The sequence below is a fragment of the Thamnophis elegans genome, chromosome 1, assembly GCF_009769535.1.
Source record: "Thamnophis elegans isolate rThaEle1 chromosome 1, rThaEle1.pri, whole genome shotgun sequence".
NCBI lineage: Eukaryota > Metazoa > Chordata > Lepidosauria > Squamata > Colubridae > Thamnophis > Thamnophis elegans.
In genome coordinates, this window is record NC_045541.1 from 4448602 (window position 1) to 4462369 (window position 13768).

The following is a 13768-nucleotide window of genomic DNA, read 5'->3' on the forward strand; positions in this document are numbered from 1 at the left end:
AAAAGAACATTAAAATGTTTATGTTCTGTTTTTTTGTTTTACCTGGGGTGGTGATGGTAATATGTCGTCACATACATCCTTTACTGGATTGTAATAATCTAAAACTTGAGAACCCATGTTATAATACTCACACACTATTAAATAATTCTATATATTAAAATTGGTGGCAAATTTGAGATTATTCACAAATGGCCAGAAATGTTTCAGAAATTATTTCTGAAATGAGTATTTACTAAAGAATAACTTACTCTTGATTTTGGCCGCTGGAGAAGTGATTGAGATTAGAGTAGGCTTGCAGAATACTTATAACATCTTTGAAGTTCAAGGATTCTGGATGAAGCATCACTTCCTCAAGAAATTTATCCATCAGTTCAACTGGATGGACACCAAGCCTTTCAAAAGCTGAAAGTAACAGAATTACCTGAAATCAAAAAGAGAAGTTAAAGTAACACACATATATTGAGAGACCTTCATTAAGAGATTTTTTTTAAAAAAAAAAATAGTCTAAAATGTTGTTGGGCCTGAGAATATGCATCCGAAAAGAGAAGCAAATTCCTTTTTGCTTTCATGCAGCCACGATCCCTTTTCTATTCTAAACTTCTTGGACAAATTTCTGCCCCTCTGCCCCTTTGTGAAATAATTTGAAATGAATTTGCTATAATAAGTTAAACCAAAGTTTCATAGCATTATCCAAAGCCCAACTGTTAACTTTTAAAAGCTTTTCCGAATTGTAATTTTTCATAATACAGAAGGAAATTATGATACGCATCAGAGTAAACATTATTACCTATCATTGTTAGTTTACTTTAAATTGAATTCCAACTTAAAGAAAAATGGCTTGGTAGAGAATGTGACAGAATAGTGTCTACAATTTGCTGTTTAGAATATACAGTACCAGTCCAATGTCTCTTACCCTCCACCCTTTTCAACTGACTTCCAGCCTCACAGGAAGCTCAGTTGTAACATGGGAGAGAATTGTTTTGGGGAGTAATAAATTAAACAGTCTAAATTTCTCTTCTACTAAGCGCTCTACATGAGGCTGCCCTTGAAGAGTGTTCGAAGACTACAGTTGGTCCAGAATGCAGCCGCGCGAACGATACTGGGTGTACCTAGATACACCCATGTTACACCCATCCTCCGCGAGCTGCACTGGCTCCCTATTGGTCTCCGAACGTGCTTCAAAGTGCTAGTTGTTACTTTTAAAGCCCTACATGGTTTAGGATCTGGCTACCTGAAAGACCGCCTTCTGCCACATACCTCCCAACGACCAATAAGATCTCACAGGTTGGGCCTCCTCCCGGTGCCGTCGGCCGAACAATGCCAGCTGGTGGCCCCTAGGGGGAGGGCCTTCTCTGTAGCCATGTCGGACCTGTGGAACGATCTACCCGTAGAGATCCGGACCCTTACCACTCTCCCGGCCTTCCGAAAAGCCACCAAAACCTGGCTGTTTCGGCAGGCCTGGGGCTGTTGATTAATGTTCAGCCCCACTTAGATAGAATGGATGGTGTGTAATTTTAACTACTGTATTTTTAGTCTTAAATTTTTAAATGTTTTTATCTTGCTCTATAAGCCGCCCAGAATCCCATGGGATTGGGCGGCATACCAAATTCTATTAAATTCTAATTTAATAAAAATTCAACAAACCATGTATTTGGAGACTGATGTATCTATTTCTATTTGATTATATTTTTCTGGTTTTATCACTAGTGGAGGGGTAAAATTTTGCATGGACTTATTATTACATTGCCACTATATTTTATAATATGAGCTATATTATATAATATGACCTGCATTGGAAACCTTTTTAGATTGGATGGCGAAGTGCCACTGTATCTTTAAACACATGGAAGAATTAAATCTGTCTCAAATAACTAGACCACAAAAACATCATATTGCACATATTTAAATCCAGTAATTTTGTTAAGAAATCCTATTATACTTAATTTTTATTTTCATCTTTCCTACCTATTTTCACATTCCTGATAACTTCTTCAAACAAACCAATCTCTACATTTCTAAACTTCTTATCATTTAGTATCATTTATCAAGTATATAAAACAAAAACATTTTATTCACATTATTCATAGTCCATCATAATCTGTGAAAGTATAGAGAAAAACAGATTAACTATATTGTCCATATTGCAACACCTCTCCCCATTCCTATGCAGTTACAGGGATTATCCTAATAATATCATGAATAAAATAAAATTAAAAGCAATATTAACATCTGATGCTACCATTCATTTACAATTGAGAATGTCAGTAATATGAATAGTGACATCCTATATAATTACCTCATTTCTGTTCCATGTATAGAAGACTGATGCGGCATAATCAGCTAATGTAGAATAAAGTATCCTATTTTGGTATCTTAATTGTTTGCCAAATTTCAAAACATTCAGCAGGTTGAGAAATTGAGTCCCTTCAACGTTTTCTAACGCATACAAAGAAAACTCACATTGGAAATTCACTTGGTTAACATTTGTAAAAAAAAAAAAACATTTGCACTTTGAATTAGTAAAAAGAAATGACATGATAAATCCTGAAGCAGAAAATGCAGCATAATTGGCAAGACTAAAGCAGTGTTTCTCAACCTTGGCAACTTGGAAGATGTCTGGACTTCAACTCCCAGAATTCTGGGAGTTGAAGTCCAGACATCTTCAAGTTGCCAAGGTTGAGAAACACTGGACTAAAGAACCATTCAAGGAACAAGATTTGGTCAAATGAAGGTTTTTCTCTTTTGAATAATTTATTAACATGCCATCCAATTTTTTTTGACCCTTCTATGTCTACTACATATTGTTAAATAAAATCAAAACGCTTCTGTTGCTTTAAAGTAGCCTAAGAATGATCTTTTGGAGCCAATTCTCTTAAAATATTTATTTATCATTTTCACTATAAATGCACAAGTCTAGTTTTATAAACTATAAGCCAAGGCTGAAATTACCAGATGTAAGTGGTCTTCAACCATAATTCAGACCAAAATTGTCTGCAAGGGATCTTTTTTGCCAGAAACCAGAAATAAATGTGTTCCTGGCACACACAAAAATGTTACAAATTGCAGGCACTTGACCACAGGACGCTACAAACATCTGCAGAAAAAACAATCAAGCTTAAAGAACCCCAAATACTTAACAGTTCAACCATAACCTACATATATTCCCTATTTTCTTGTTCTGCTCTTCATAAGCAAATACTTACCTGTAAACTCTTAGGGCAAATTAAAAGAAATTGGATTCAAGAACATCATAATTAAATAAACTGATTTGAACATTAGCAATCTTATACATTTTGTCCTGACTTACCTATTATCGTCTTACTACAAGCATTCAGGATCGGAATAGAGAGATAGTCCATTTCACCCAATACCCTGAACATTTGAAAAGCATTTGGAACTGTGAAGTGACTCATCAGGTTCAACATCTTGTTCTAAATTGAAATAAATTTCAAATTAACTGGAGGTATCATTGGCTTCCAAGAGAAGGATTATAAAATTGTTGTTTGTTGTCACAGAGAGTTAACAAATGTCTTTCTCCTACTTTTGCTTTGAAGATTTCAAGTTTCGAAAAAGTACCATATTTTTCGGAATATAAGACACATCATTTTCGCTCAAAAAAAGAGGCTGAAAATCTGGGTGCGTCTTATACACAGAATGTAGCATTTTTTGCCTCCCGAAATCCTGCCCCTTCACCAAAATGGCTGTGCATAGCTTTTAGGAGGCTTTCAGAGAGCTCCTGGGGGCTGGGAATGGGCCGTTTTTTGCTCAATTTTGCCCCCCCCCCCCCCAAGCTCCCAGGAGCATTCTATAAGCCTCCTAAAGGCTATGCACGCCCTTTTTTGACAAAAAATAGGCCCGTTTTTGCAAAAAATGTGTCATTTTTTTGCTCGTTTTTGCCCCACCCCCCACCCCCAGGGAGCACTCCACAAGTCTCCTAAAGGCTATTCACACCCTTTTTTTGGGGGAAAAAAAAAAAAAAAAAAACCGGGCCCATTTTCGCGAAAAATGGGCTGTTTGCAGTGCAAAAACTTTTTTTTAATTTGCCTCTTCAAAACCTTGGTGCGTCTTAAACTCAGGTGTGTGTTATACTCCGAAAAATAGGTAATCAACAACTTCTTTTATGTCGTTTAAAACACCATTTACACCCAAATGCTTATTTCTGATTTCTCACTTTCTATATAGCTATGGTGATTTCATAATTATGTTGTTTTAGTCTGGTTGTCTTTAAACTTACTAATGCTGTTATTTTGATGTTTATTTGTATTGTTTTTATATATGGTTAGCCATCTGGAATTGCTGTGATTAGACGGACAGCCATACGCCGCATTTTTTGCAGTGTAAGATTGGATTGGATTGATTTCATTTATATGCCGCCCTTTTCCCCGAAGGGGACTCAGGGCGGCTCACAATTCGGTCAGGGAAGGGGGTACAGACAGGGGATAAAAAGACGAACATAAATACACAATTTAAAAACACACAACAACCATACCATTCGAGGAGGGGGCAAAAGCTCTTTAGCCCCAGGTCTGTCGGAACAGCCAGGTTTTAAGGGCTTTGCGGAAGGCCTGGAGGGTGGTGAGGGTTCGAATCTCCACGGGGAGCTCGTTCCAGAGGGTCGGAGCAGCCACAGAGAAGGCTCTCCTCCGGGTAGTCGCCAGTCAGCATTGGCCGGCGGATGGAATTCGGAGGAGGCCTAATCTGTGGGATCTGATCGGTCTATCGAAGGCAATTGGCAGCAGGCGGTCTCTCAACTACCCAGGTCCAATACCATGAAGGGCTTTATAAGTGACGACTAGCGCCTTGAAGATGCTCCAAAGTATAAGACGCACCTAGCTTTTGGGGAGGAGAAAAGGGGAAAACAATCTACCTCTGCCTCCCAGCAATTTGCCTCCTTATAGCAAACATACAGAAGATGTACACTGTTTGTGGTGTTACATTTCAGACTATACTTGTACAGATGCTGTTAAAATTGATGTGGCTTTCTGGAAGTATATGTTATTCTCTGCTATTTAAAAGAAGATAACAATAGCAATGGGCCTCTTCAGATCAAGCATTTATTTTAAAAAGCTTCTTCATTTTGTTGTTGTCTAGAACAATAATAAAGCAGTCTTTAAAAAATAAGTCTAATAATTTGAACATTCTATAGGCATTTATAGTTATTGACTTATCTCTTTGCAGCAAACAACCTGTTTCAGTTTAGCCTGATTAGAAGGGGGGGGGGGAAATGTGGCTTGGCCTCCCAGCAATCTGCCTCCTTGCAGCATACAGCAAGTTTCACTTTCAATTTCGGTTTAAGCTCGGGCCTCCTGATGATCAGTTCTTTCAGGCTGCAGGGATTGCCATAGTCAATTGCCACCTCCACAAGCCCCATTTTCTCCATTTGCTGCAAGAGGTAAATTGCTGGGAGGCAGAGGCCAAAAGGTGGGGGGCAGTGAATGGGCAGGCAGGCTACATTTGGTGTATAAGACGTACCCAAATTTTCACCCTCTTTTGGGGGGTGTCTTATACTCCGAAAAATATAGTAAATCAACTACATGAAAATATGTTTCTTCTATCAACGTTCTTGTAAAAAAAAGGAACACGGAAATAATGAAATCACTTCTGTTGTACCACAACTGTAAAGATTAATATATAATATTTATTTACTTATACATGTAGGAGTCCAACTTACTCCAAACCCAGTCTGGGCAGCTTACATAAAAAAAACAAGAAATAAAATAGAAAAACAGATCATGGTCACCCAAAAGAAAAACCATAAATATTGAGTAAAACAAGAAAGCTGTAGGATTCAACAAACAAGGCCTGTGAGAATAGCTAAATGTTAAAAGACTTCTGGAAAATTATCCATGTGGGAGCTACTACATATTGGGGGGCGGGGGGAGAATGCTGTTTTAGAGAGCAGGTGCTATTACAAAGACAGACTTCTTGATAGAGCAGTATCCAGAGACCAGGAATACCTCTTGCATACCTGATTTTTCTAGAAAGGCAGAAATAATTAAAGATAGGTAGTTAAGACTCTTCACTATAATTCATGACTCCTGACATTCATAACTCTTAAAATAAATGATTTTTTTCTTCTGTGATGATCAAAGCAATGATCCCTGCAAGTATATCCATACAAACTTAATGCAATAATTGAAAACAGTATCGGTGTTTTACCTCCAAATTTTTCTTAAGTGTCAGTGGTACATCCTTCCCGATACTGCGCATTATGGTTTGTAATACAAAGACATCTGATATTTTGTGGACTTGGTCTTGTAAAAGTAACCTATTAAGAAAAAAAATCTCAGAAAAAGAAAATGTAATGGACATAAACTAATGGAGCAGGTACACATGTGGCCTACACACACAAATAATAACTGACACTATATATCTTCCAATTGAAACAAAATACATTCTAAGCATTAGAAAGATTAAAAATACAGCTAATTTTCTAGGTTTACTATACACAATTATGGATTGGAAATTTCCGCAGCATCTCCTAAACCTGTCTGTTTGTCACATAAGTTGACAGCGTCATAAATTTCATTCAATTACTTTTGTGTCATATGCCTGGTTTAGACAAGCATGATTCCATTTTTCATTCCATGAAAGTTCTATAGCGTTAATATGTCTGCCTAGATTTGGGGGAAAATATTTTTGCTTTTGTTTTTAAAAATATTGTCACTAAATAAATATCAACTATGACATTAGTTTTCTGTCTGATGGTACTTTTTCTCACATGAATTTCTGATATTTACTTGCAGAGATACAAGTTTAAGAAATCTGAACAGTAGTAAGTACATTTTCACAAATGTACTGTTTATATATTTTAAATTCCTTCAGCTGACTGCAGTTCTGCAGTTCAGCGGTTCAAATCTCACCGGCTCAAGGTTGACTCAGCCTTCCATCCTTCCGAGGTGGGTGAAATGAGGACCCAGACTGTGGGGGCGATATGCTGACTCTGTAAACCGCTTAGAGAGGGCTGAAAGCCCTATGAAGCGGTATATAAGTCTAACTGCTATTGCTGTTGAGTTAGTGCCAGTCTCTAGTGGGAACTACACATCCCACTATGAACATGCCTTATTTGACCAATAGAGAAAAATCTCTTCAGATCATGTTTTAAAAGAATTTGATTATCTAGTAAGTCAGGAAGGCCTTATTTTACATGGGCCCCAGGCTCTAGAGTGGGCACCTTAAGGAGATGTATTTGGCCTCCACTCAGCCAATACTTAGGAAAACTAAAAATACAGCTTTCCCACCAAACTTTTAATTATTAATTTTAAAATTCAGATTTTAGTTGTACGCACTAGATGATTGATAGACAGACAAGTATAGATTTAGATTTAGATTGCTTTTATTTATAGGCTGCCCTTTTCCCTGAGGGGACTCAGGGTGGCTTACAACCTATAGGGAGGGGATACACATAATGACATATACAGACAGTACATAATTAAAAAATAGAAGCAACATTCATTCATCATTCGGGTGGGGACGGATCCTAATCTTTAACCCCAGGCCTGGCGGGATAGCCAGATCTTAAGGGCTGTGCGGAAGGTCTGGAGGGTGGTGAGGGTACGAATCTCCATGGGGAGGTCGTTCCAAAGGGTCGGAGCTACTACTGAAAAGGCTCTCCTCCGCGTAGTTGCCAGTCGGCACTGGCTGGCAGATGGAACTCGGAGGAGGCCTAATCTGTGTGATCTAATCAGTCGTGAGGAGGTAATTGGCAGGAGGCGGTCTCTCAAGTACCCAGATCCACTACCATGAAGGGCTTTATGGGTGGTAAGCAGCACTAAAGCACTAAAGTTTCCCAGGAACTACATCAGAAGTTAACATAAGATAAACAGAAAAGTATCCTTGTAGATATTTCATTTGAATTTAATCCTAGAAAATAAAAATTGATCATGTATATTTGTCAGTAATTCTCCATGGGCTCAATGTGGCTTGCTTCTAAATGCTAAATTATAATTAGTCTTAATCTTTAGTTTACTAAAGAAGCCTGTAATTTGAACTGGAATTAAGACTAAGGTCGAGATGTTTGGGTTCAGATATACACTGGAATAAACTACAACTATTTAACTAGGAAGAAACATATCCCACAAGCGTGCCCGATAACTGATGAGTACCAATGTACAAACTTAAAAGTCTTTTCTTACTGTAGTCCAAGTTGAAGAGCTTCCACATTCTTGCATTTTTCCATGACTTTCAAAGCGCTTGCAATAATCGAGACACATCGCGTATTAAATTCATTGATACGTTCCTGTTGAAAAATTCAAAAGTCGCTTTAGAAGATTTTCATGGAAAGATTAAAATTATAGGCCAGAGGAAAAATTAACAAAGCAAATTCCTACTGCTATTTATTTATTTATTCAATCCATTTGCTGCCTATCTTGCCATGGGGCTTCTCTAGGCAGTTTAAAATAATAAAAAGGAAGAAAATTGGGGAAAAAAACTCTTTCGTACCTTCTTGTCCACCACATACATGGCCTTCTTCTTCTAGGGCTGCCCTAAAATTCAACCTTTTTCTGGGACCTTATTCTTTCAAAAAAAAAAACCCTTTCTAGTCTACATTCCAGGCCTGATAAGTTTCTGGAAGATTCCTGGTTACAAACTAGATCCAATTCTGATTATGTGATGCATCTGGCCAGAGATGCATATCAGTTTGGAAATTGAGTCCTAAATTCAGTTCCATTTTCAGATAAAGGAGTACAGACTAAACTGTAAATCAATAGTAACTTTTTGCAATGCATAGATAATGAAACTAAAATGTCTTAGGTTATTTTTTTTTTAAGGCACAAGATGATATATGAAGTCTAGAAACATACTAAATAATAAATTTAACTTTTTAAGAACTGTTGCTTATTTTAAAGTATCCTTAAAGAAGAGCTGAGGTGGTGCAGTGGTTAGGGTGCAGTATACTGCAGGCCACTTCAGCTGACTGTTATCTGCAGTTCAGCGGTTCTAATCTCACCGGCTCAAGGTTGACTCAGCCTTCCATCCTTCCGAGGTGGGTGAAATGAGGACCCAGACTGTGGGGGCAATATGCTGACTCTGTCAACCGCTTAGAGAGGGCTGAAAGCCCTATGAAGCGGTATATAAGTCTAACTGCTATTGCTATTGCTATTAAATTTTGTCTAGATTTTTTTATTTTACTTTTTGCTTACCTGGCAAGTCCTCAGTAATGTCTGAACTAATAAGGTATTTTGTGGAACTCCTAACTTTACCACAGAAAGTAGAGTGTGTGCCAAATCATTGCCATCCATGTGCTTTGCTTCGTCCATCACATGCTGACAGAGCCGTCGAAACTGAGGGTGTTCAATCATCACCTTTGTCTCGTCATATTTCTGACTCTTAAGCGTTTTCTTTTTAAGCATCCACATGGTTGAAAAAGAATTACTGAGATACTTTGGAGAGACTTGACTTGTTGCCGCAAAGTCTAGTACATCACAAGGAGATACACATTTTTTAAGGTCACTGAAAAATTTCTGGGAAATGTCAAATTCATCCCTTTCTTCTTCAATGGTATTTCTAAGTTCCTCTGAGGAGTTCAACTGAATGGGTTTGGAATTCTGCTCGTGGTCAAGATCATTAGTTACTTTCTGCTCATTTGCATCACTGCTCCCATCATAAACAAAAGAATTTTGAGAACTAGTTGAAATTGAAGAATGGAGCCAGCAAGAAGGAACGTACAATGGAGATTGAATATTTTGTGCAGAATTTTTATAACCACTAATCCCAGACGCAGTTGTTTTGATTTCTTTTCTAGGAAAAGATCTCGCTGCATTGTGACATGCCTGTAGCCTTCTTATTGACTTTATAAAATACTCCAGTTTGCTATTCATCTTGCCGTTTCTTTACAATATCTTGCTTGGAAAAAAACTATTTGAACCTAAAGAAGAAAATCAGAACAAAGCTGTTAACATAAAGTTATGTGAATTAATTAACCAGTACAGTACATGAAATCAACTGCAGTCAGTTTAAGATGGGTTGTTTAGTTTTTTGCTACAATTAGTACAGTCATCTGTTTTCCAAATGAAGTGTAAACTTAACTAAATCTAAAATAATGAGAGGGATGATAGCAATAGCAATAGCAGTTAAGACTTATATGCCGCTTCATAGGGCTTTCAGCCCTCTCTAAGCGGTTTACAGAGTCAGCATATCGCCCCCACAATCCGGGTCCTCATTTTACCCACCTCGGAAGGATGGAAGGCTGAGTCAACCCTGAGCCAGTGAGATTTGAACAGCCGAACTGCAGAACTGCAGTCAGCTGAAGTAGCCTGCAGTGCTGCATTTAACCACTGCGCCACCTCGGCTCTGAGTACTGCAAGACTGAGCCAACTTGGGCCAAAATTTCCCAAATGCGACAAAGCTGTGAACATTTAAAGTCAGTACAGTACTTAGGTTGGCTTTCAGAATTTGCACTTTCATCTAAGTAAATATGATTGCAAATTCTGAAAGCAATCGAAAATATTAAATTAAGTTTGGAGTTTAGTGTTCAGTTTTGTCTCAGTTGGGAAATTTCTTGAATAAACTTCTGTAGACATAAAAGAAAATGTAGATTTTCTTGCTCAGTTAAATGGTTGTTTTTTTAATCTACTAGATCTCATGTAAGTTAATTTTAAAATAAAGGTTATTAGTCTTTTTTTTTAAAAAAAAACACGTTTTAATTCACTCCTCCAATTTTGTACATTGACGGGCCCACGCAAGAATTACAGCAGCAAGTAAACGTGTTCGTTCCTCCGAAAACTGGAAGCTTCCCAAGGCATTAACCAATAATGGAGGAAGAAAGGCAAAACAAAATTATCTACAAGGCGAAGCTTCAGAGTTCATAGCCAGAAGATAAGGCTATAAAGATTGTTTGTTTGTTTGTTTGTTTATTGGATTTATATGCTGCCTTTCTTTCAAGGACTCAGGGCGGTGTGCAACATTTAAAAAAAACCCACACGTATTACAAAAGTAAAAAAAGAATATCCAAAAAACAAACCCAATTAAGATTAACAATAACATTTTAAAAAATTGGATTAAAATTAATAATAATCGAGGAATATAAGATACAAGGGACCGAATAGAACCAACGTCACTCTCTCCTTACTGAATTCTGAGTACTATTTTATAAATTATTTCAATAAAATCTACCAAAGTTGCGTATGGATATTGTGTCTTGAAATAATGTGGTGTTGGTGTAGTTTGATCATCATTACACTCTGATGTTCTTTAATTTTTAATACCAAATTACTTCATTACCATGGCTCTGCATTGATCAAAGTTCGGATTAGGATAAGGAGGACCCAAGTTCTAATCCACCCTCAGCCATAGAAGTTTCTCATGACTTTGGATCAGTCCTTCCCTTTCACCCCAACCTCCCCCATTGGATGGTTATTATGGAGAAAAACAGGAAGAAGCAGCATTCTACATACTGTTTTGCTCTTGAATGAAAGCTGGGATATTTACCTATATTGTGTTTTATATTTTGTTATAAATAGCTAAGTATAAATAAATATAGAATAGCACATAAAAATGGATAACGAATGAGGGGACCATGAATGCAAGATAGAAATGTATAGGAGGGAAAACACTAACTGCAAAGAAACCGATACGGAACCGCGGTATGATATACGATGGAACTTCTTGTTCCTACGTTGTTTTAAGTCATGCGTTTGTGTTTGTTGATGTGTTTATAGTTCAAAGTTTAATTAATTTATATGCCGCCCAATCCCGAAGGACTCCGGGCGGCTTACATAAAAACAACTCTAAAAAGAATACTAAAAAATTTAACATAGGAAGAAAAGCAAGTTAAAAGGACACATCATGCACTCAACCTTAGTGGGGCTGGACCTCATTCAAGAGGTCAACAGCCCCAGGCCTGCCGGAATAGCCAGGTCTTAGTAGACTTTCGGAAGGCCGGGAGAGTGGGGAGGGGGTTTATGTGTTTAAAATTTTTTTAAAAAAAAGCTGGGATATACCGTAAATCCAGTAAAGAAATCACAAGTTTATAATTGAGTACATTTTTTTTTATTAACTACTTAATTTCCAGGTAGAGCAGATTGCCCCTACTTTGCTAAGGCAGAACTGCTAGCTGACTACCTGGTGAAAAATTTGCCTAACTTCAGGATACACAAGATAGTTCAACATCCTGACAACTGGGAGGTAACGTAATTCCAGTCTGGTTTGCTAATAAGATTCTCTACTTTTGGAGTCCGTTAACCAAAATAGGTTTCTTTACAGGTAGCACGAGAGAGAGAGAGATGGGATAAATGTATAGTACAAAAAGATAGCTATATGTAGCCAGGTCTTAGTAGACTTTCGGAAGGCCGAGAGAGTGAGGAGGGGGTTTAATGTGTTTAAAATAAAATAAAAAAGCTGGGATATACAGTAAATCCAGTAAAGAAATCACAAGTTTATAATTGAGTACATTTTTTAAATTAACTACTTAATTTCCAGGTAGAGCAGATTGCCCCTACTTTGCTAAGGCAGAACTCCTAGCTGACTACCTGGTGAAAAATTTGCCTAACTTCAGGATACACAAGATAGTTCAACATCCTGACAACTGGGAGGTAACGTAATTTTAGTCTGGTTTGCTAATAAGATTCTCTACTTTTGGAATCCGTTAACCAAAATAAGTTTCTTTACAGGTAGCACGAGAGAGAGATGGGATAAATGTATAGTACAAAAAGATAGCTATATGTAGCCAGGTCTTAGTAGACTTTCGGAAGGCCGAGAGAGAGTGGGGAGGGGGTTTAATGTGTTTAAAATTTAAAAAAAAAAAGCTGGGATATAGCAGTAATAGCAATAGCAGTTAGACTTATATACCGCTTCGTAGGGCTTTCAACCCTCTCTAAGCAGTTTACAGAGTCAGCATATCGCCCCCAACAAACAATCCGGGTCCTCATTTTACCCACCTCGGAAGGATGGAAGGCTGAGTCAACCTTGAGCCGGTGAGATTTGAACCGCTGACCTGCTGATCTAGCAGTAGCCTGCAGTGCTGCATTTAACCACTGCGCCACCTTGGCTCTACATTTAACCACTGCGCCACCTTGGATACAGTAAATCCAGTAAAGAAACCACAAGTTTATAATTGGGTATCCAAAAAACGGACCCAATTAAGATCAACAATAACATTTTTTTAAAAAAAATTCGATTAAAATTAACAATAATCGAGGAATATAAGCTACAAGGGGGACCGGATAGAACCAACGTCGCTCCCTCCTTACTGAATTCTCAGCAGTCTCAGCTGGGAATTTGCATTAAAGGGCAGAGCAAAGGACAAAGGCGCCTCGGCCTCCTTCTTCCCAAATCCCTCGCTCTTCCTTTCCTTGCGCTTTGCTTCCCGCTTGCTCCTCGTGGCTCGATCTCCACCCGGCAGGACCGTCCGGCTCTCCGTTCCACTTCCGGGCCCCGGACGCGCGACACGCTGAAACCGGGAAGCCGGGTGACGCGGTTGGCGCGCGACGCGAGGGTCCCTTTCCTCGAGTTACGGTTGCCCGAAGCGGACAAAATGAACCAGTCGCGATTTTTTGGCCTCCCGTCCGGACTGTGCGTCCTGGTTGCTAGGCAACCCCCTCAGGCAGCGCCTCAGATTAGTGGGGTTTCTGGCTCTTGGTTAATGGCAAAGTTCGTACTAGCAGGTGAAGGGGGAAACCCCCCCCCCCAGTGCAAGGCGACTCCACTTTACCAGACCGTCCAGCTCTCCGTTCCACATCCTTTGCCCCGCCGCGGGAGACGTTCAAACCGAGAAGCCGAGTGACGCGGTTGGCGCGCGACGCGAGGGTTCCTTTCTTCGAGTTACGGT

At 38.6% G+C, this 13768-nt stretch overlaps 1 protein-coding gene across 2 annotated transcripts in view; it reads right to left on the reverse strand.

The window, feature by feature from the left end:
* FASTKD2 (FAST kinase domains 2) overlaps positions 1–13443 on the reverse strand; it is a 28239-nt gene extending 14796 nt beyond the window's left edge. The window contains exons 1-7 of one of the 2 annotated variants that reach the window (XM_032226065.1): positions 13292–13443; positions 9144–9868; positions 8136–8239; positions 6160–6268; positions 3308–3431; positions 2297–2436; positions 249–421 (exon numbers count right to left, since the gene is read on the reverse strand). In XM_032226065.1, the coding sequence (XP_032081956.1) occupies positions 249–421; positions 2297–2436; positions 3308–3431; positions 6160–6268; positions 8136–8239; positions 9144–9821 (1328 nt within the window). In that variant the 5' untranslated portion in view covers positions 9822–9868; positions 13292–13443. Of the gene's footprint in view, positions 1–248; positions 422–2296; positions 2437–3307; positions 3432–6159; positions 6269–8135; positions 8240–9143; positions 9869–13190 lie in introns of both variants that reach the window. The other variant, XM_032226059.1, reaches the window with a different exon arrangement.
* Positions 13444–13768: the final 325 nt, after the last annotated feature.